The sequence below is a fragment of the Nesoenas mayeri genome, assembly GCF_963082525.1.
Source record: "Nesoenas mayeri genome assembly, chromosome: 20".
Lineage (NCBI taxonomy): Eukaryota > Metazoa > Chordata > Aves > Columbiformes > Columbidae > Nesoenas > Nesoenas mayeri.
Genome location: NC_137569.1, coordinates 6,108,948 through 6,131,032, shown reverse-complemented (window position 1 = coordinate 6,131,032; position 22,085 = coordinate 6,108,948). Strand labels below are relative to the sequence as shown.

At 55.5% G+C, this 22,085-nt stretch overlaps 2 protein-coding genes across 4 annotated transcripts in view; one reads left to right on the top strand and one right to left on the bottom strand.

Annotated features, from left to right (window-relative positions):
• Nucleotides 1-573: 573 nt before the first annotated feature.
• TMEM120A (transmembrane protein 120A) lies at nt 574-9,202 on the top strand. Its single transcript, XM_080357151.1, has 12 exons — nt 574-709; nt 2,773-2,891; nt 3,375-3,491; nt 4,350-4,409; nt 5,090-5,185; nt 5,328-5,417; nt 5,752-5,817; nt 6,205-6,266; nt 6,449-6,541; nt 7,048-7,112; nt 7,716-7,784; nt 7,871-9,202. Exons 1-12 carry the CDS (start codon nt 635-637, stop codon nt 7,982-7,984), a joined length of 1,026 nt encoding a protein of 341 aa, XP_080213277.1. The 5' UTR covers nt 574-634; the 3' UTR covers nt 7,985-9,202.
• Nucleotides 9,203-9,353: 151 nt separating this feature from the next.
• Nucleotides 9,354-22,085, bottom strand: part of POR (cytochrome p450 oxidoreductase) — a 28,918-nt gene continuing 16,186 nt past the window's right edge. For 2 of the 3 annotated variants that reach the window (XM_080357148.1, XM_080357149.1), the window contains exons 4-17: nt 19,651-19,699; nt 18,664-18,792; nt 17,887-18,036; nt 16,871-16,995; nt 16,245-16,334; nt 15,680-15,778; nt 14,903-15,019; nt 13,994-14,112; nt 12,652-12,833; nt 12,343-12,492; nt 11,138-11,405; nt 10,556-10,701; nt 10,384-10,469; nt 9,354-10,153 (exon numbers count right to left, since the gene is read on the bottom strand). In XM_080357148.1, the coding sequence (XP_080213274.1) occupies nt 10,009-10,153; nt 10,384-10,469; nt 10,556-10,701; nt 11,138-11,405; nt 12,343-12,492; nt 12,652-12,833; nt 13,994-14,112; nt 14,903-15,019; nt 15,680-15,778; nt 16,245-16,334; nt 16,871-16,995; nt 17,887-18,036; nt 18,664-18,792; nt 19,651-19,699 (1,855 nt within the window). In that variant the 3' untranslated portion in view covers nt 9,354-10,008. Of the gene's footprint in view, nt 10,154-10,383; nt 10,470-10,555; nt 10,702-11,137; nt 11,406-12,342; nt 12,493-12,651; nt 12,834-13,993; nt 14,113-14,902; nt 15,020-15,679; nt 15,779-16,244; nt 16,335-16,870; nt 16,996-17,886; nt 18,037-18,663; nt 18,793-19,650; nt 19,700-21,650; nt 21,979-22,085 lie in introns of all 3 variants that reach the window. The other variant, XM_080357150.1, reaches the window with a different exon arrangement.

The window sequence follows — 22,085 nt, the reverse complement described above, 5'->3', positions numbered from 1 at the left end:
GCCAGGCTCTGCCACCCTCACTGAGAAGAAATTTCTTCTCAAATTTGAGTGGAACCTCCTGTGTTTCAGTTTGCACCCATTGCCCCTTGTCCTATCGTTGTTTGTCACCAGGAAGAGCCTGGCTCCATCCTCCTGACAAGGGACCTCTGGAGATCATCCAGTCCAACCCACCTGCTAAAGCAGGGTCACCCAGAGCAGATCACACAGGAATGCGTCCTTGCTCTCTGTGCTAAAGATTTACCGGGCATTTCCATTTTAGATTTCCCCCCCAGCTCCCAATTTTGTAATTCAAACATATGCGCTCAGTGATGGAGCCAAACAGCCTTTACCATTCTGGCCTCAATTCACACCAAAACCACCTGAGCTGTCAGCAGACCGACCCCTTGACTCCCCCCGCGCACCGGGCAGAGCGCGCTGCTTTATTTTATCGCTCTTTATTCCACGCCGCTATTTATAAAGAAAACCAGAATAAAGGTGGCCACGCCCCCACGTCTGACCACGCCCCCCACGTCTGACCACGCCCCTTGTCCCGCCCCCAGCGGGGCGTGCCCGGAAGCGGGGCGGGAGGCGGGGCCGCCCAGCGCAGCCCAGCGCCGCGGCGGGGGCCGGGGCCGCTCACGCCGCCATCGCCGCCATGGCCTGCGGGGCCTCGGCCGCCGAGTGCCTGCGGGAGTGGGAGGAGCTGCAGGACGGCTACCAGCGCATCCAGGTACCGGACACCCCGGGGCGCCCCGCGGGTCGTCACCTTGGCCACCGGGCTCGTGGCCGCGGTTGCATCAGGGCTCCCCCGAGGCACCGCGGGGGCGATCGTGAAGCTGCGGCGGGGCAGGGATCCCTCCCAGCGGCGGGGTTACTGCCACCCGAACGGGGACCGGCGTGACCCAGCCCCCGGTCCCGACGCACGAACGAGCCCTTGTGCCCCTGGGAAAGGGGGTTCCGGGCTGCGCCGGGCACGGCCGGGCGGGTTTGGCTGGAGCCGGGGGCCGGGCGGTGTCATTGCCCAGCCCGGGGTGGCCGTGGGGACGGGAGAGCTCCGGGGGCTTGAGGGGGGAGCAGCGCGGTCGGAAGCGATGCTGTTTCACGCTCCTTATCGCTCCTCTAAGCCCAGCTTTAGCAAACCCGAAGCCAGGCTCCCAGGGGAGTGGGACAGCCGGGGACCCGGTCACGCCACAGCTGGGCACCTTGTCCCGATGCCTCCACCCCGGCACCCTCCCTCCGGTGCCGGGGGCTCTGTGCCGGGAAGGTGACTGGTGTCGGTGACATTTCCACCTGCTTTGTGTAATCCCCGGGCACTGGCTGCCGGGGAAGGAGTGGGCAGGTTCGGCTCAGCGCGGGGTAACCCCAGGGAAAGGTTGGCCAATGTCTGCTACCGTTCAGATCCACGGGCTGCATCTGCACCAGTTCCCTTTCCCCTTGCGTTCTCCCTTGGGAGTGGGGCAAAGCGGATCTTGTTGCGGACACACCACAGCTGTGGGGCAAGGGAGGCTTTGAGAAACCTCCTCTTGCTCCACAGGGGTTGTGTGGGTGTCCTGGCTTGCCCGCTTTGAACCCTGCGTGCAGCCACGTGGTGCTGGCCCCCGCGGGGTGACAGTGCTGTCCTTTGGGAACCTTCCCCTGGGGTGGCTCCTCAATCAGGCTGTCCCCGAGCGTGGCGCTCAGACCCCAGCACAGCTAAAGGAGCTGTCACAAAAGCCGCTTGCTCTGTGTTAACTCCAGGGCAAGAGAAGGAGGTGACTCCAGATGGGAGCAGGAAAGCTTGGTGGTTGAGCAGGGAACGTCCCTTGGGAGATCTGGGCCATAAATCACAGCTGGGAGAGCTGGGGCTGTCTGGGGTCTGTTCCCACCTTACTACTGCTTGTCACCGGAGGGAGAACGAGTTGTTTCCCTCTTCTGCATCTTGTTTTCACCTTTCTCCTTTGGGAACAGCTTTGAGATTCGCTGATAAAGTGCTTGATAAGAGCTACGGAGGCTAAAATGTGTGCGCGTCAAGGTCTAGTCCAAGGGTTGTTGCAAGAAGCATTTAATTCCCTGCTGGAGGTGGCTGCCTGTGGTCGAGGCGAAGCTGTTTTCTAGCTGACCTGAACAAGAAGAACCATTGATCCAGCGTGCTCTCTCCTCTCCTTTCTAAATATAGCAAAGAATGGCATGCAGCTGTCCCCAGGTGCGGTTGGGTTACTGCCACACAACCAGCGGGGACAGTTGGCCACAGCCCCACTGCAAGTCCGTCCCCTTTGTCCGGCTCATTGACGGGCTCCTCCAGCCTCCCGGGGGGCTGGGGATGGAGGTCCCCAGTCGGGATAGCATGAGCCTCCAGCCAGGGAGAGCCACTTGTCCTGTCCCGGCAGCTGAAGCCACCGCTTTTTCCTCAAGTCTTTCCATTCCATCCCACGGTCAATGGTTTCCCAGCCACGGGAGCATCCCTGGAGTGAGACCATGTTGCTGGAATTTCACAGCTGGAGCAGGGCTGGAAACAATCCGTGTGTGAGGGCAGGACCAGACTGTGCTGTGGTTTGTGCCCGTCAATAAACTTCCTTGGCATTGGGGATGCACGCCCCCAGCAGCTGCTTCTGCCCCCACAGAAGCAGGGACGGCTGCAGGCTGTCCCCAAACACGCCTGGCCTCCTGCAGCCACCCCGTGTCTTACCCAGCTGCCATGCAAGTGAAGTTAGAGACAATTTTTAACAGAAGCATCAACAGATGTCCCCAAAGGGGACCTGAGGACAGGGACGGCTGGGCAGGCAGCTGTAATGCATGTCGGTTTTTCCTTCCCAGGATAATCACAAGCTGTACAAGCAGAAACTCGAGGAGCTAACCAAGCTTCAGGATGGAATCTCCAGCTCCATCTCACGGCAGAAGAAGCGGCTGAAGGAGCTGTCGTTGGCCCTTAAAAAGTGAGTTGGTGTCCTGTGACGGCGTGGGGTGGGAGAGCAGCAATATTGAACTCATCGCATAGCTCTGCCTCCAGTATAAATGTTACTGCAGAGTGCTGTGGAGGTCTGGACTCATCCAGGCGGATCTTCCTCAGCTTCCCTGTCATCTGCCCTGGGTTTGAGCCTTGTTTGCAGCTCAGAGCCTGCAAGGGTTTTGCAGGTAACTTGAATGCCCCTGCCCCACACAAAGCTCTCTCCATCCTTCCTCGGGGATGAGAAGAGCTGTCTGGCCTCCCCTCGTTCTCGCTCCTGCTCCCTTTTCTTGAGCCACATCCCTGCCTGCCGGAGGAGCTCACACTGCAGCTGGAGTCAGGGACTTGCCTTCAGACCATCTTCGCTGTCCTTGGGGCGTCCTTGTCCAAGACAGTCCCGTATCGGGTGCCAGCACGTGCTGACTGTGTTACGGAGTCTCTCCTGACGCCAGCATCCGTGTTTCCTCCCCAGATGCAAAGCCCAAGTGAGTCCCGAACAGCAGGAGTCCATCCAAGAGACCCAGAGCCTCATAAAAGAGAGGCAAAACGTTTTCTTTGAGATGGAGGCCTATCTGCCAAAGAAGAACGGGTAAGTGAGCAATGTGCTCTTGTGGCCATGGCCAATGGTACCTGGGGTGCATGAGAGAGCTGGGGCTGTTCAGCCTGGAGAGAAGCTGAGAGGGATCTTATCAATGCTGATCAATATCTCCAGGGTGGGTGTCAGAGGATAGAGCAGACCCTTTTCAGTGGGGCCCGACAACAGGATGAGGTGCAGCGGGCACAGACTGAAACACAGGAGGTTCCATCTGAATATGAGGAGAAACTTCTTTCATTTGAAGTGCCGGAGCCCTGGAACAGGCTGCCCAGAGTGGGTGTGGAGTCTCCTTCTCTGAGACATTCAAACCCGCCTGGACATGATGCTGTGTGATCTGCTCTGGTGACGCTGTGTGAGCAGGGGTTGGACTGGGCGATCTCCAGAGGTCCCTTCAGCCCCAACCAGTCTGTAATTCTGATCCCTGGGTGAGACACCAGACACAAACCTGCTGTCACCCTGCTCCCGGCGGTGTCACAGCGTGGTGTCACACTCAGGCTCCCTGCAGGATGCCTGGGCAGGAGCCAGGCTGCAGCGCTGCCCTGGTCCCCCCTCGCTCCCCAACCTGCTCCTGCCCTTCACCTGCCCTTGAACTGTGGCCGTGTGCTGGGGGAGCCCTGGCAAGCACCCCCGGGAGCTGGGGAGGTGCTCGGCCGCCTGTCCCCCTGCCCTTGGGAGGAGATGCCAGAGCGTTTGTGCCAGTCATGTCACTTGGCAGCTCCGAGTGGAAAACAGCTGGGGGCTGGTTCTCAGCCCCGCCGCCTCAGTGGTGGCACCAGGGGGATGGTTTCACCTCGCCCCGCGGCAGCGCTGCCCGGGCAGGCGGCCATCCTGACAGCTCTGCTCTCTCCACAGGTTGTACCTGAGTCTGGTGCTCGGGAACGTGAACGTCACGCTGCTCAGCAAGCAGGCCAAGTATGTCCCTTTCGTCACCGCCGCCATGTGCTTTGCTTGGCTTGGAATCCCCGTGTCACCAGGAAACATCAGCTCCTCCCGGGCTGAGCTGCCGCATGTGCAGACACGTGGCTGCCGTGATGCGGCTGGTGCACATTCCCTGCCCGGGCTGTCCCCTGCTGCCTTGGCCAGAACCAGCCACCGCCTCGATTCCGCCTTAGGCACCTTCCACCGTGCTGGAATGGACCATCAGCTCTGACAAGCTGAACAGGATCCTCCACCAAAGCCGTGACTGCCTGTCCCCTGTGTCAGGGACTCCCTGGAGAGCCAGATCTGTGGGGAAACACCATGAGATCCCCCCACACGTGGGGACACTAATGCTGGAGGTGCTACCCAGGAGCCCCTGTCCCCTCCCCAGGCTCCCCCTTGAAGAGCTGACCAGACACCAACCTGCCCACCTTCCCAGAGCCCTCTGGGCCAACCCACCTGGTTGGTGTGGCTTGGGGTGTCTTGACGGTCTCTTACCTGTGTGAAGGCAGCCTGGAGTGCTCTCCTCTCAGAAATACCCAGGGATGGGGTTTTTCCTGAGCGTGTCCCACAGGTTCCCACCAGAATATCACTTTTGTCCCGCCAGGTGGGGTGGGAGGACAGAGACTTCCAGCAGCCACCTTGCTCCATGTCAATCCTTGTGTTTCCTGTAGGTTTGCTTATAAAGATGAGTATGAGAAATTCAAGCTCTACCTCACCATCATCTTACTCATCCTGTCCTTCTCCTGTCGATTCCTTCTCAACTCCAGGTGAGTCTGGCTTGAGTGCTGGGCAGAGATCTCCTCCCAGGGCCCGTGCGTCCTCCTCTGCCATCCTGAAATATCCTGACAAAGGATCTGGCCACTGCTCTGGAAGTGACACCCCTTGACACCCCATTTTGTTCCCCACCAGGGTTACAGACGCTGTCTTTAACTTCCTCCTGGTGTGGTACTACTGCACCCTCACCATCCGGGAGAGCATCTTGATCAACAACGGATCCAAGTGAGTCCCTTGGGCTCGGGGAGGGGGCCGTGCAGCGAGTCGGTCCTTCTCTACAAGGCTGGGGAGCTGGGACCCACCGTGTAGCTCCACACTTCCCAAGGGAGCAGCTCCCTCCTACTCAGGGTGTGTAGCAAACCCGGTGACGAGCTCCGTGCGGAGGTGGTGTGGGAAGGTGGAGTGGCGGTCGGAGCAGCGCCGGCCCCTGGGTGCCGCCTGGACCGGAGGCTCCTGCTCCTCACACGGCCCTTTCATAACCAGCCCTGCTCCTGGTGCACGTTTGGGTCGTGATTCATGCCCAAGAGCTGATGCCTCTTGCCTGTGTCTGTCCTTCCAGAATCAAAGGCTGGTGGGTTTTCCATCACTACGTCTCCACCTTCCTCTCAGGTGTCATGCTGACCTGGTGAGTCTGTGTCCCCTTGTCCCCTGGCTGTAGAGACGCCTGTCTGCTTGGGCTGTGGCAAACAGCCATGGTTCTGCTCTGTGGGTGTTGTGGACTAACAGAATCATAGGACAGTTTGGGTTGAAGGGACCTTCAAAGGTCACCCAGTGCCAGCCCTGCCACGAGCAGGGACATCTTCAGCAGCTCAGGTTGCTCAGAGCCCCGTCCAGCCTGGCCTGGGATGTCTCCAGAGGTGTTCCAGCCCTCTGAGCATTCCTGTGGCCTCCTCAAGCCCCTGTTTTGGTGGTGCTGGGATGAGGCAGTGTCCTCACCCCGGCTGTGTGACAGCAGGCCTGGCTGTGTCCCCTCGCAGCCCCACGTCCCCCAGCCACCATTGTCTCTCCCCAGGCCAGACGGGCTCATGTACCAGATGTTCAGGAACCAGTTCCTCTCCTTCTCCATGTATCAGAGTAAGTGCTGCCATGTGCGACAGGGACTGCGGCTACTCGCAGCCCTTGGTCACCTGGCTTTTCCCTTGGCCTCTTCCCACCACCCCAGCGCTGGGATGATCTTTGTGCACAGTGTCACCTCGGAGCGGGGCTGATGCTGGGGCCAGGGGACGATGCTGAGTGCAACCACGCTGTCCCTGCAGGCTTCGTGCAGTTCCTCCAGTACTACTATCAGAGCGGGTGCTTGTACCGGCTGCGGGCGCTGGGCGAGAGGCACAACATGGACCTGACTGTGGGTAAGCTGAGATTTTCCCTTACTGGTTGATCCTAGTCCAACTGGACCTGCTGCAGGGCCTGTGGCTGCTGGCAGCCTCCTTCCCAGCACCACACTGGTGCCAGGCTAACTGGGAGCTGTGGTTTCTGTTAAAGGCAATGGTGACAGTTATTTCTGTGTCACAGTTAATTTAATTGCCATTTATCAGTGGCAGAAACGGTAAAAGCTACACATAAAGCCACAGCTCCGAAAGCAGCACCTCCTGTGAGCTGGCAGCATCCCGTAGGCTGGATGTCCCCTCCTCCTGCTCTCCTGGGGCCATCAGCCCATGGGTGGCTCCTTGGGATGCGAGGTGGCAGCAGCTGTGGCTCCCAACATCCAAGCTTCCTCCAGGAAGCTGCTTCACAGACAGAAAACCTCCCTTCCACACCCCACCTATTTGTGGGCTGTCACCTCCCCAGCCTGTGACACCGCGTGCTTGGGTCCCCCGCATTCTGGGGTCCCCACGCAAACCTTTCTCTTTTGCAGAGGGCTTCCAGTCCTGGATGTGGAGAGGCCTCACCTTCCTCCTTCCCTTCCTCTTCTTCGGGCATGTGAGTGCGCACCCTTTGCCGTGTGGACCGGGTGGGAGCGGGTCGTGCCGTGTTCCCTGCTGCGCTGGTGTCCTGGACATCACACAGGTCCCCGCAGGCTGCTGCGGCCAAGGGACACAGATGCCAGGGGCAGGGAAACACTTTCAGTGGAGACTGAACCCTTTCTTTCCTCCGTGACTCAGCTGGTGGGATGGGGAGGACTTGGGGTAGTTCGGTCAAGTGCTCAAGTGATGTGCAAAATACATCCAAGGGACTGGCTCCAAGAACCCTTCCCAAACCCTTTGGACCTTCAGCTTTTGAGCTGCTGCTGCTGAAGGTCCAGTTCTTCTGTGCTCAGATCATTTAGGCTGACGGCCAAAAGCAGGAGGCTGGTCTGAGGCTTCATCCTGGCTGTTGGGCTCCCCAAGGTGGCACAAAAGGGGCAGATGTCCCAGCTGTGATCCTCTGGCCTCAAGCTTGGGGGGTTTCACTGCGTGCTGGGGCAAACTGGCCTCAGGCAAGGGCTGTGGGGATTTTGTGCCCAGAGGGAGCACCTGGATGAACATCAGCAGAGGGTTGAGCCTTTGAAAGCAGAAACTCCTCTAAATCTCCTCTCTCCTGCAGTTCTGGCAGCTCTACAACGCCATCACCCTCTTCCGCATGCTCCAGCACCCGGAGTGCAAGGAGTGGCAGGTATGGGGGTGCCGGGGGCTGCCCTGGGGTGGGGGTGCCCCATGCATGTCCCTCCTGCTGACCCCCATCTTCTGTGGCTCCCGCAGGTCCTCATGTGCGGCCTCCCCTTCTTCATCCTCTTCCTGGGGAACTTCTTCACCACCCTCCGCGTCGTCCACCAGAAGTTTCAGAACAAGAACAAAGACACGAAGCGGAACTGAAGCCGGGGGTGCAGCGTGGGGGACCAGGACTGTTTTTCCCCCACCAGCTCCATCTCCCATCCCCTCAATGCCGTCCAGACTCTAGTGTTTCACCCTGTTCTGTGGAAGCCTGGGTGTGGGACAGAGCTCACAAATAGACTGTGGTGCTTGATTGAGTCACTCACCCCAAGGCAGGAGCGCCCTCCAACCTTCCTCCTCCAGAGCTGGGACAGCTGCTCCCCTTCCCTTCCCTTTGCCCTGAGGGCACTTACTGGGATGGTTTTTCTGGGGCGAGCCCAGCTCTGCTCGGGACAGGGACAAGGATCCAGGGCTGATAGCTGCCTCTCACCCAGCTCCTGGGGTACACCAGGATCCCCTTATCTCCCTCCCCAGCCCTGCAGCCCCAGGGGATGAAGATCCCTCACATCTCATGGGCTGTGAGCCATCACTGCTCTGGCTGCCCCCTTGGCTTCAGCACAAGTGCTGGTTTCCACAAGACATCTTACCTCGGTTCTTCTCCCACTTCGAGCCACAGGGGCTGAGGTGGAGGAGCCGTGTGTGGCACCAGCAGCAGCCTGGAACTGGGACCAGCACCCGGCCTCACATCTCTGGAGGATGCATATGTCAAAATAAAGGGAAGGTGCTGCCTCAGGGCGCTGGGGTGGTCTGAAAACAGCTTCCGTACGCTGCAGTTTTGGCTCTTCTGGCACAATGTGTCAGCAGGAGGGAAGAAAAGCCACGTCCAGGTGTACCCATATGAGCCCGGGGTGCGATGGGGACAGAGGAAAGCGCACTGAGCTGCCAGCTGCCTCCCACAACCCTCCCAGCCCCGGCCAGGGGCTGCAGCTGCCCAACGAGCCAGGGGGGCACCCAGCAGGACTTGGGGACCTTGGAGACCAGGGAAGAGACGCTCCATCCGCTGCTGGGAGCCTCTGCAAGTGTTGGGAACCAAAGAGCAGGTCCAGCGCAGCTCTGTGTGGGTCCTGAGCCATCCACCCCCTGCTTCTGGCCCCAGCACCCTGCCAGGGACGGTTCCCAGCCACCAGCTCAGCCCAAACCCTGAGTTGTCACCTGTACCCCAGGTTTCCTCCTGGTTCGCAGCTATCACTCCTCCACCTCTTCCTTCCCAAGCAGAGGGAGGGCAGGAAGCAAACTACATAAACAGTATTTTTATTCCAAGGGCAAATGTATTTAAATAATTTACAGTCATTGGACAGCCTGAAAGTTGTTTTTTTGTTGTTGTTTTTGTTTTTCCATGATTAAATCACAAAGATATTGAAATAAAAACAGTATTTTAAAAAAATAACCGTACAGCATGACGGAGAGGCTGGGCAGGGGGGAGCTGCCGGCTGCAGGACCCCAGGGAGCGAGCAGAAACCCCCCAGCCTGAGACCACCCCCCACAAAGCTGAGTGTCTTCAGGAAAGGAGTAGAGCCATCGCCCCTACTGCGTGCTGGGGGGCAGCAGGGGAAAGGAGCAGGTGCCTGCGGGGTCCCGGGGCAGCTCTGAGCCCAGAGCGAGATGCCAGCCCCACGTCTCTAGTCTAGAGCTGGCCACAGAGGGCGGGAGGGGGGCAAGGACAGATCGCTGCCCCATGCTGTGCCCTCATGCCACACCTGTGTCACAGGGGCTGCTGTCCCCAGACTGTCCCTGCTGGCAGGCCAGGGGGGGCTCCAGCTGCGGGGATAAGGCAACATCTCATGTTCAGGGAAGGTGCCCAGAGCCCCCCTGGCACATGTCCCTCCTGCCCCACATCAGTCAAGCCCCTGACCTCAAGGCACATGCTGGGTGCTCCCTGGGGGTGTTGGGGGCACTGTGGCTCCTGGACAAGAGCCTGAGCTACACCCCTGCCTCTCCCAACCCCTTCCACCCATTCAGGAACAGAGCCCGCTCTGGGGGGGCTGTAAGTGGCCCAGGAGGGGTTGGGAGTGACACTGAGGTAGCTGTGGGCAGGGGACGACACTGTCACCCACAGCAGGCACTTTCCACCTCCCACAGACCCACGCCTGGGGTCTGTTCTCTCCCTGGCCCCGCCAGCCTCGCTCTTAGCTCCAGACATCCAGCGAGTACCGGCCCTTTGTCATCAGTTTCTTTACGTAGTCCACGGCCTGGGGCTGGCTCATGTTTCCAAACTCGGCCACGATCTCGTAGAAGGTGTTCTGCACATCCCGGGCCATGTTGCGAGCATCACTGGAAACAAGGGGAGTGTGAGCAAAGGGGTGACATGTCAAAGCCACAGATCCCCGGTCACTTCTGGACACCCACCCCAGCCCCTCTACCGAGCCACTTGCCCTCCCCTAGCGAAAGGACAGTGTAACCTTCACAGGGCTCGTAACACACAAGTGGGTAAACTGAATCACGCTCCTTTCCCCAAGAGCAGGAATGTTTTCCCAAAGTCCCATCTGTGCCACAGGACTTACCCGCACACGTAGATATGAGCATTTCCCTCGTTAATCAGCTTCCAGATGCTTTCCTTGTTCTTCTTCAGTAAGTGCTGGACATAAACCTGGCAGGGAACAAGGTGGGGTGAGCAGAGAGGGACAGAGCGATGATGGGCAGCGCGGGGAAGCAGCTGCGGGACTAGAGCAGTACCTTCTCAGCCTGGTCCCTGGAGAAGGCAACATTGAGCTGGGTGAGGACTCCCTCCTGATGGAAGCGGGCCAGCTCCTCACGGTACAGGTAGTCCTCACGCTCGCGGCGGCAGCCGTAGTAAAGCACCGTCTCGCCCACTTCTTTGCCTGCAGAGTCACACAGCACCTGTCAGCTGGGTCCCTGCAGCCCCACACAGCCCTCACCTCATCCTGCCAACCCAGGGGAGGCAAAACTGTGTCACTGCGAGGGGACCCTCGAGACTCTGATTCCCAGAAGTACCCACAAGCTTTAGAAACGAGTCTGAGTGACATGACTGTGGTTATTTGGAGACGCAGTGGCAGAGGTCAGAGAACAGGCTAGGGTTTATCTGCCCCCCAAAACATCCTTCGTGGCCAAGAGAGGACAGAGCACCTTCATGCTGGGCGCAAACACAGAGCTGCTCTTCACCCTGCTCCAACGCCTCTGCTTTTTGCTAGAACCGTCAGCAATGTAGCACCACAAGCCGTACTCCAACAGCACCAACTGGCCCTGCAGAGCATCATCCTGCAGCATCCACCCCCAGGGGAGCTCCTGGGCACTCACCTTGCTGCTTCAGCCAGGCTCGCTCCTGGATGAAGCCGATGAAGGGGGCTACGCCAGTTCCCGGTCCAATCATGATGACAGGTGTGCTGGATTTGAAGGGCAGACGAAACTGCGATTTCCTGACATACATGGGCACCAGGGAGTTGTTCCCTTTCTCATTAGGCACCTTGTTCTTGAGCCAGTTGGTGGCCACCCCTTTGTTCACACGTCCCGTCTTGGTCTCGTACTCCACCGTCACGGCACAGATGTGGATCGAGTCAGGGTGAACCTGCAGAGAAGGGATGTGAGCGCCAAGCAGAGAGGGAGCCCCACATGAGGTCCTGGGCAACCCCACAGCTCAGTCCCTTGTGCTCAGGGCTAGGGAGAAGTTAAACCTAATGTTAATTTTGGGACAGGTATTCCTCCCCTTGCATATCAAGCCTCCAAGCATGCCACACATGAGGGTTCTGTCTGGTGCCCAACTCCTCACAGGACCGTGGAGCTTCCCTTGGAATTGCCACCAACCCCAGAGCTTCAGGCACAGGGTGAAGAGTGAATCTTGACCAACCCCTAAATTGCCACCTTGCTCCCAAGCCCTGTGTGTAAAGAGGAGCTGGCTGCCATACGGGACCCTCTGTAGACGCTGTGCAAGCTGGAATAATTGGAGCACAAATGCGATGGGGAGCAGCTGAGGGACCTGGGGGGTTCAGCCTGGAGAACAGGAGGCTGAGGAGAGACCTTCTCGCTCTCTGCAACTGCCTGAAAGGAGGTTGGAGCTAGGGGGTTGGGCTCTGCTCAACAAGTGATAGGATGAGAGGAAATGGCTTCAAGTTGTGCCAGGGAAGGTTTAGATTGGGTATTAGGAACAATTTCTTCCTGGAAAGGGCTGTCAGGCATTGGAACAGGCTGCCCAGGACAGTGGTGGAGTCACATCCTTGGAGGGGTTGAATGGACATGGAGATGAGGTTCTCAGGGACATGGGTTAGTGCCAGTGTTGGGTTAACAACTGGACTTGATGATCTTGAGGGTCTCTTCCAACTAAAACGATTCTGTGATTCTATAATGGCCTCTTCTCATGCATGGAGATAACTAAAGCTGCCCCCCTCACAGAAAGTGTCACCAGTGCAAATTCCTCATGTCCTGTACCCAGCTAAGAGGGAGGACAGTGGCACTGTGGAGCTGAAGCGGCCTCTAAGCAGCCTCAGTCCCCGTAGAAACACCCTCACCTTGGAGGAGGAGGCGATGGAGTAGTAGCGGGCTTGCAGGCGCGGCAAGAGCTCACACAGGTGGTCGATGGGGGGGCGCAGCGAGGGCATGTCCTGCAGGATGGCCAGGATGTTCCTCCGGGCCTCCACCACCCAGCTGAGGTAGAGAGCCTGCAAACAAAGAGGGCACACGACTGACGACTTCCCTACACGGCTGGCAAACACCCTCAGCTCTCTGCATGTGGTGCCCAGCAGTCCTGCATCCCTTCTAGGGATACCTCAGCACCCAGTTGAACCCAGCAGCTTTGCTGGGATGGCCACAGCTCCCACCTTGCCGTCAGGAGCAGACGATGCCATTTTTCGGAGGCGCTCCTGCTCGCCAGCATCCGTGCTGTACTGGGCCAGCTCGTAGAGGACGTTGGTGCGGGGTGGGTTGGTGATGTCCAGGTAGTAGGTCAGGGCTGTACGGTAGGACGTGGGGCAGGGGAAGGGATGTTTTTTATTGGATTCCTCTGCAGGAGAAAACAAAATTAAAAAAAAAGTCAGCAACTGCATGCTGTTACGTTAGAGATTCTGCGCCAGCAGCTCCGTGCTGTGTATGAGAGCTGGAGACAGAGCAGCGGAATGGGCTTCTGGGAGGAGAGAGCAGCCCTAGGGCTGAAACAGTCTGTTGGCCAGAGCCTCAGTCCTGCACTGAAACAGCTCTGCCATAGGGCAGCTCCATCTCCCAGTAGCTCATTTTGTGTTTCACAGATGCTGCCTGACAGCTTATCAGCAAAAATAAAATACCCCACAGTTCCCAGTGGGGTTCTCCACCCCAATATATCCATGCACAGAGGCACCCAGCACACTCCCAGGCCACGCAGGAGGGCTAATTTGGCCTAATGCACTTATACCTCCTTCAGATCTGGCCTCAAAAGTATCTTCAGTCTCCAGCAGCCATGGACAGTTTTGCTCAGAGCCCCTGAGGAAGGATCAGCACCAGCAGCTGAGGCTGGAACTCTTCCGTTCAGCAAAGTAAGAGGGACACGAACGACAGTGTGAGGCCAGAGAAGGCTGGGACATCACACAAGGTCTGCAGGCTCCAGCAGTGCATGAAAGCCACCCGTGCTCTTGAAACCAGGAGCCAGCTCTTGCACTTCTAGGGCAGCACCTCTGATGCTCCAGGTCAGGCTGCACTGTTTTAGGAGTAAGACGGGCAGCAGCTGCCATCTCCGTCCTGCCAGAGGCCAGTTCTGTTGGGAACATCACCCGAGAAAAGCTCTTTGTGTCAGCACAAGTGCTTCCCCCTGGCAGTTCAGTTCCCCAGCCTGTGCCTCCTCCAGGGACTGAATAGCAGCATTTCAGATACGACAGCCCCCGTCAGGCTCAGGGGCTGCTGCGGCACAGAGATGTTCCAGCAGGCTGATGCTCTGTAATTAGGAGCGTGCTGTTACATAATTTTTTGTTGAATGGGCACATCGAGCGCGTTTCACAAGTGACCCATTTCAGCGGGCTCTCAGCCAGGGCTCCGTGCCACTGCTGCTCAAATGGCACAGAGGCCATGGGATGTCTCTGTTTGCCTGGAGCTGCCTGACGCGACCTGAAGGTGATCTGGCTCCTGCTCTGGTGGGAAGGACAGAGGCCACAGCTGAAGGAGAACTGCCGGTGTTCAGGGGTGATCCATACTCACCGTCCAAATTGTTCAGGGACATGATGGTGTCCAGATCCGTGCCCAGGATCTCGCCAATCTGATTCACCAGAGCGGAGTCGTTGGCTGGGTACACTGCCACATGGTCCCCAGACTCGTACCTGGCACAAAAGCAGGAGGAGAGCAGATAAACACCAGCACTAGCTTCTCATCCACGCCAAGCATGGGCTGCTCAGACAGAAGACAAGAGGGCTGGAGCAAGGGGCAGTAGGACAACACTGAGATCTAGGCTGCTACACACTGCCTGTACATTCAGAGACTCCAACAAACCGGCAGTAACAGCAGAAAGGACCATTGTGCAATAATGGTTTTAAGAACCAGGTCTTTTACAAGGGACCTCCAAGATAACAGCAATTTTTACTTCAACAAGGTCAGGCTTCCAGCAAGGCCAGGCCAGCTCTCGACAGCCAAGGAGCAAAGCCACTCAAAACCTCTGCAGTATTTTGTTCTGTTAAGCAACCTGGATTTGTGGCTTTCCCACAAGCACACACAAAGGAATTTAAGCCAGCAAGCAGATTTTTAAGAACGGGGCTATATTCCCCCTGTGCTCATACACCTAAGCCAAGCAAACCCGGGCAGGAACTATACCCAGCTTTCCCCTCTTTCATAGCTCACCTCCCCCTCATTTTTTTATTGACTCCTAGAGAATCCCTGCAGCTGGGACTGCTCAGGTAGGACGGGTATGTTCCGCCAGCTCTGGAGGGGCACAGGGCAGCCAGCCACGGGGTGGCCAATACATGGTACAGAAGCTCAGAGGAGCAATGCTAAGTAATTATGAGATCAAGACCCCCTTCCAAAGCGCTGGACAAGGCCAGTGCCACATCCTTGTTCTTCGCTTCCGACAGAGACAGCTCCGCCAAAACAGCAAAGCAGCCTCCCATGGGAAACTACCTGATTTTAGAATTGGAGATATCCAGCTCCAGGTGCATCAAGTGTCGCTCTCCACCCTCGTTCAGCTTGCGATTCTCCGTGACGTGGGCCAGGAAGGGGTTCTTGGCATCAAATGGTCTGGAAGGAAAGATGAGCACCCTCTGGGTGACTCTCCTGCAGCTCACAGCACTGCTTGAGCCAGGTGTGTTCCCTCTGCCTCCAGAGCAGCCTCCCACAATTCAAACACAGGGCTGTCCCAGCTCACATTTCAGAGCACACCAAGGCAGAAATCAAATTATGATCCTGCTGCTACCAACACTGGCATAGAAAACAGGTTGTTTTCCTTCAAAGCACAGCCCAGGAGTCAACTCCTTCTGTCCCGCAAAAAAAAGTGATGCAAAAGTGGGCCAGGTGGAGCGCACCATCTCAAAGAAATGCTTCAGGTTGGAATTAATGTATACAGCTCATCTCCCCACAACACTGCAAACAGCCATCAGGCATTAATTGCCCTGGGCAAGAAAAGGCTCCAAGTGACTTCAAGACAGATGCTGCAAATGTACCAGCCAAACAGCCCATGTGAACACTTGCCACCTTCTCAAACACTAGTGATTCATTAACTATGAAATCCTCGAGAGTCCCAGTGAAGATATGAGCACATTTCTCTTGGGCAGAGACCCACTACATGGCTGCATCAGAGAAATGACGCTGCCTACATAGCAGGTGGGGTCAGAAACATCAAGGATCCATCAGCAGAAGCCTGGCCCACGGACACCCTGCCCAGGGTCGTCTGGTACTTACGGCTTCTGGTTCTCGTAGCTCTTGAGACGACCCATCTCACCGGTGTAGACTTTGTTCATGTTCATATCTGTGTGCACCACCAGCTCATACTGGCGGATGCTGGAAGAGAACGAGAGATAGAAAAAGAGAAAAAAGTCAAACTAGAAATCACATGGTACAGTTGGAACCATCACCTGATTTGCTAGATTTGCTGCAGTTCAAAAACAAATGCACATTCCAGCTCTTTCCCCATCTCAAGACATTAGGGAGCAGGTAAACCATACAGAAAGTGCAAAACAAGAGGAAACATCAGCTTCACTGGGAGCATCACAGCCCAGCAAAGCCACCCACAAAGGAACCAAACCCATCATGTCTCCCATCTGGAACAGAAATCCAGAGCTGGGTTCAAACTGGCACCAGCACAGGCTCAGGGCAAACAGCTCACTCGCTGTTCTGCTCCACACGTGTCCTCTCAGGTCTGGCAGGGGAGGCAACATGCAGGAAAGGGGACAGCAGCTCAGCGCTGAGGGCACTGTCACCACTCGAAGGTGGCACTTCTCCCTGGAACCCAAGCTCCCACACCCACCTGGACTCCTCTCCTGTGGCCTCCACCCCGAAGTGCTCACACACTGCTGGCCAGAACTGCTCTCTCCAGGTGATGAAGTCTTCTTCCAGGCTAGCCATGGCAAAAGGGGAAGGTTTTGTTATTCAGGCTTGGTCTTTAACCAACTCAGTTCCCCCTTTGCCCACTTCTTGCATTAGGTCACCTTCTCAAAAGGCAGAGTGTTCAGGTGAGCATAGAGATGCACAGAAAAACCCCCAAAAATCATTGTCCAGGTTGGAAAATTGCTGCCTTCCACTATAAAACAAACAGTTCACAATGAGATGGGAGGGATGAACGAGCCCACTCATACAGGTTGAGTTAACCATGAAGCTGCAGCAGGGCAAAGGCAGAGGCTGCAAAGCTCTCCAGGTACACAACTATGGCTGTTTAAAGCTGATGTGGGATTTCACTAGGCACAGGACTCCCTGGGATGCTCTAAGCGCGCAGGGATCTGTGTACGGGAGAAAGAACAGACGTGCAGAGAGATGTCAGCTCCCACAATTAGCCCTACAGAGTTTACTTCTGTCTCAGCTGCAGAGTCAAGCCCCTGCCAAGGTCCCTTCCATGCTGCTTTGGCCAGCTCTGACCAGGCTCTCCAAGCTACTCACTTGCCATCATCATCTCCCAGCCCGAGTTCAAAGATGCGCTGGGCTCCAAGCTCCTCCAGTCTCTTGTCCACATACTTTCCCATGGCATTGAAGTGCTCATAAGTCTTGTTCCCCAGCCCAAAGACCTGGAAGAGAACGCTGGTTAAGCGTGGAGAAGCAGGGGCTGGATTTTTCCCATTCAACCAGCATCCTCTGCCCAGTAACACCCAGCAAAGGATGCTGCAGACAGACAGGACAGCAAGACCTCTCCTAGCTACTCATCAGCTACTTGTGGACCTTCTGAGGAAGATCTTACCACTGGAAAGTGGTAAGTGGACACCAGCACCTCCCCGAGCCAGGTCTCAGTACTCCAAGGGGACACAGGTACAAGAGCCGCCTGCCCAATTTCCTCGAGGAACCCGCAGGAGCTTGGACTGTCTGGAGATGAATCGCTGTCCCTTCCCTCCCGCAAACTGCTCAGCAAATGTCTGCTCACTGCTTTACACAGACCAGCTTAACATCTCCAGCAGTGGATTTTCTCCTCATTTGCAATTATGATGCTGCCCAAGGAATTTGGCCGGGGTTCAGGCGAGGTGGCTGTATCTCAGCCAATTATTCAGCTCACACAGGAAAGAGCTACACGCTCCTCCAAGTGATTTAATTTGTGGGAGAAGATCTGGCCCAGGGCTGCTCAATTAGCTTCTGAACAACAGCAGCAGCCTGTAACTCATTTACAGACCTTATATTCAATGCCTGCTGGGCCATTTGTGGCAAGGCATTACCAGTAAACCCTTGTGATTTAGGGAGTGGAGAGAGTACTCTGACATCTGCATTTAAAGCCCCCAGATATATAAATATATATATACTTTTGCAAGTATCCACAAAGCCTGGAGAGGAAGACAATAGGGACCGCATCCAACACAGGCGTATAGGCATAAACACCATGTTGTGCCTTTTCCCAAGCCACGTGCAGGCACAGTGGAGGCCTTTTGACTTTCCTGCCCAAATGCAACATAAACTGGAATTGAGCCACTTACTGCAAAACGGAGACCCGACAAGTCAACATCAGCCTCCTGCAGCCAGTCATAGAAGTCTTGGGCATTGTCCGTGGGATCACCCTCACCGTACGTTGCCATACAGAACACGGCTAAGGACTTGTCAATCTCAGAGAGACGACTCAGGTCCGACTATAACCAAAGGAAATAATAAAACCTCAAGGATCCCACAGTGTGGTTATTGGGCAAGCTTATGGTACAACACAGCTACCTCTGGTGTGCAGAGCACCACCACATCATGTCAAACAGCTGATTACAAAAGGGGATGGAAAGGCCAAACCCACCCAAAACGTCAGGGGAAATAAAGCTGACTGCCCCCACTGGACTGCAAGTTAATACTTCTACTCCTCCCCCAAAAAGCAATACGTTTTTCCATACAAGCTTTAAGGGACCAGTATTGTTGTTCAGTCTGGAGAGCAACACAATGCCAATGTCTCTGTGCAAGACTGCAGCAGTCTGGGTTTAACGCTAACTACATAAGGCAAATGGAGCAAGTTTCATGCTCACAACAGATGACTTTTGACTCCCCAATACTCCAGGTTACCTCCCCCTTTCAGTCGTATTGCAGTGTTCACCCTAAATCCATAGACTGGCAAGGACCAAGCCCACCTTTGCATCTCTCAGGCCAATCCAATTTCATTTTCTCCCCTAAATGACTTTATTAAAAGGGCAACTGTTCCTTGGCTAGGTCCTTTCTCATTTTTTTTAGGGAATGCTAAATGATGTCACCTATCCTGAGGTTGTTCATGGCTAAATTACCAGATCATACTCCTCTGGATCCGCTGCCATGCCCCGGAGGCCATAGCGATGAGCATCTTTGGAGAGGCGATTGGCAAACTCCTCTGCTGTACCCGTCTGGGAACCATAGAAAACCACAATGTTCCGCCCCTGGAGAGAACAAGAAATCCCTCTTAAATGGCGATTACTCATTTGGTAAATGCATGGAGGAAGAACATCTTGTCAAACATAAAGAAAACGTCTGTGATCAGGAGCCCTGGACTGCGAACTAGAGGCAACCAGGAGTCTGTGCTGGTACGTGGATTCCACGCTGGGTCTGCAGTGGAAAACTCAAGACTAAGCTGTTAATAAGAACATGACTCTTGTCAGTCTTGGAGGGATGATTCAAGTCAGACTTAAACCCAAAGCAAAGAATAAACCCTCAAGATTTATTCTCATCTCAGCCTCAAGGCTGCAGTGTGATTCCTGGAAACAGGGAACTCCCAGGGTGACAAAGCCAATGTGCCCAAGCTTTGGGAAAGTGCCTAAGCACCGAAGCTCCTGCTCTGCCCCAAGTCAGCTACTTTGAAGTAAAACAGAAAATATATCCAGCCCTTGCTTCCTTCTCTGCTTCGTCTTGTGTCCAGTCCAGCAGAATCACAAGCCGTCAGTTCTGAGCACAATTCCCATCCCAAAGTGAGGCAGTTTGGAAACCAACCACGTAGACAAACAACTGCCAGCCAATGAATTTAAAGTCTCTGCCATTTCCCTCCCCTCCCTTTGCTCTCATATTACCCTTTTTTTTTTTTTCCCCCCAACAAATTTTAACTTATTTTTTTCTCTAAGAACAACTCTCGGGCATAGGTTGAAAGAGCTATTCCTGCTGCCCACACAGCCTTGCCTTGGATGCTCTTTGCAGCAGACACATCTGTGTCCAAGCCAGTCCCACCCACTGACAGCTGGACAGTCTCCAGATGAAATCAGCAAGGACATGAGCTCCACACCTTCCCAGCACCCCGTGTAGCTTACCGTCTTCTTCATCTTCTCAATGAAGCTGCTCTCCCTCACTGGAGCTACTCTGAAAGACAGGAGGAACCTCTGTTCAGGTGGGCATGTTCACTCTTTAAGGTCAAGAATAAGCAAGTGGGGAAAAAGCGACCCTCAAACAGTACCAGAGTGGTGAGAGTCCTCATCAAACACTCTGATGTGTCCTGTCCCAGGTATGCCCATCGCTCAGCTGCAGGGCTTCTCTTCCGCACACAGACAGGGCGTAGGGAGCACAGGAGAATCGGTCCTGAGCCATTTCCTCCAGGGCACATTCCCCAAGTTAAAGTCAGACAGGACTAAATACCAGTTGTTCTGACCTCAAAACAACATGCCAGACACAAGTCCCAGAGCTGGAGAGCCCCACGGAGCAGATGGACACAGCTGATCAGACCCACAGAGCCCCCAACAAGGCGATCGCTGCCTGTCAAGGTCCCGCAGGCTCATTCCCATGCCGGGGTTTCCATCCCCAGAGCAGATCTCCAGCACAGAGGGAGTCTGTATTATCACAGGGAGGTTGCTTTCTCTATCTCAAAAGCAGAACAAACTGCAGCAGCATCAGAAACACCGACGCAGAGATACACACCACCATGCCTACCCCACCAGGGAGCCAGAAGAGCTTCGCTATCCTAAGCACACCCTGTTTCTCTTTCACAATGGAAGAATGCAAGGCTGGGTCTCCTGTGGGAAGAGAGAAGCCTCCGGGCAAAAAACAAATGGTTTTGGCTCCGGCCCATGTGAGAATGTGCAGAGCTCGCTAACAGTTTCCTAAACTCTGCAGCCCAGAAGGAGGGATCTCTGCGGATGTGCTGAGACATCTGCGGAGAGCAGACACACACAGCGTGGCAGGGTGGGGGACGCTCAGTGAGGCATGCCTTCAAACACCCCTTTTTCTGCCCAAAAGTATCAAGGAGCTCCTTAACCTGGCCTGACAGCTCTGAGCACCAACACAGCCTCATATAGCATGCATAGAAGATGAGCAAACCTACCCAAAAAGGCTACCCAAGTAGCTGCATTCCCAGGAGAGAGCTGCTCCACACTCCCACGTTGCTCTCTCAGCAGTTAATCGTCTCCCTTTCCTTGTGAACCTCTTTGGTTTAATGCCCTCTCAAAATGAAATCCAATTAAAATAGCTGTTGGGTCAACTGCTAAACAAAATGCTTTTAAAGGAGGAGGGGAAAAAGTTTTAGATCCTTTCAGCAAGCTCTCTTTGGAAGAGAAAAGAATGCAGCACACGGAGCTCGTCCGTTTTCAAAGGAGGCAACCCTGCACTGAAGTGCTGTGGTGAAGAACAGTCTGTGGCTCAGACACAGAAGAAATAATGAGCCTGGCTTTTGAAATAAAAAAAGCTACACAACTCCCTGAAATTGCTTCCTCGGGGTGGCTTGAAAATCTGAGCTGCAAAAACAGACACCAAAGACAGACATGACCCTCATTTTTATCACTCAGCCAGGGAAACTTAGAAGAGAAAGTGTGTTTTCAGCAACAACTGCTCTTATGGCTTAGATAGCTCAGGGTAGCAACTAAGAGTTAGAAGAAGTGATGGGTGGAGGAAAGGGAATTAACTCCATTGTCAGAGCAAGTCGTTAGTTTGTACAGATTGCTCATCCTTGGTGAGAGCCCACAGTGCGACTCGCAGGGCTCTCCGTCACTTTGATTTCAGGAGGAAAAAAGGAAAGGGGAGGAAGTCACCGACAGCTCAGCAACGATATCAAAGCCTCCGTCTCAGCTGAGCACCTCTCCTTCAGAAAGCTCCCATGTCCATGGCTTTCCTCCCGAAAGCACGTGTATATCCCAAAGCAAGAAAACGCATCCTGGACATTGCAGAGAAACCCAGCACCAACAGCAGTGTCTCCTCTGCACCCACCTGCCTCCGAGCAGAGCCTTTCCCCTTCCTTCTCCTCCCATCCCAGGAGTGAGATGCATCCCAATGCAGACAGCTCTGGGGTGATGTTCCAAGTCGGAGCGATCCCAGATTAACTCACCTTGCTGCAGCCGCCTCTTCTCGCGGGGCCGAGTACGCGCAGCCCATGGCCGGGGCAGGGAAGAGGCAGACAAAGAGTCGCAGGGCAGCGAGGGGAGGTGTGGGGGGACGGATCTAACTCAGCTCTGGAGCAACACGCGCACAGGCCTTTCCATTCTGCTCCTCCTGGGCATTAAAGCCAAGCGTCAGCCTTTTGTTAAGGAGAAGAGAGCCGGCAGAAAAGGTCCCGGCATGGGTCATAGCAGGAGTGGTTCTGTCTGCTCAGATCCTCGTGGCAGGGCTTTGGAAGTTACCGAGTGGATCCGCAGAGTCCTGAGAAACTGCAACATCTGGCAGCAGTGGCAGAAAGGAATTAGGAGCGGAGAATGAAACCTCCCAGGATCCTCCACAGCACACGTCCCTCTCCCATCCGCGTGGAGCAAGGGGATGGGACACA

Bases quoted from the DNA above. Each gene is read 5' to 3' on its own strand.
- TMEM120A (XM_080357151.1), top strand. From the start codon at position 635: ATGGCCTGCGGGGCCTCGGCCGCCGAGTGCCTGCGGGAGTGGGAGGAG. The intron at 5,418-5,751 runs GTGAGTCCCTTG...CTGTCCTTCCAG, and splicing joins TTGATCAACAACGGATCCAA to AATCAAAGGCTGGTGGGTTT. The intron at 7,113-7,715 runs GTGAGTGCGCAC...TCTCTCCTGCAG, and splicing joins CCTTCCTCTTCTTCGGGCAT to TTCTGGCAGCTCTACAACGC.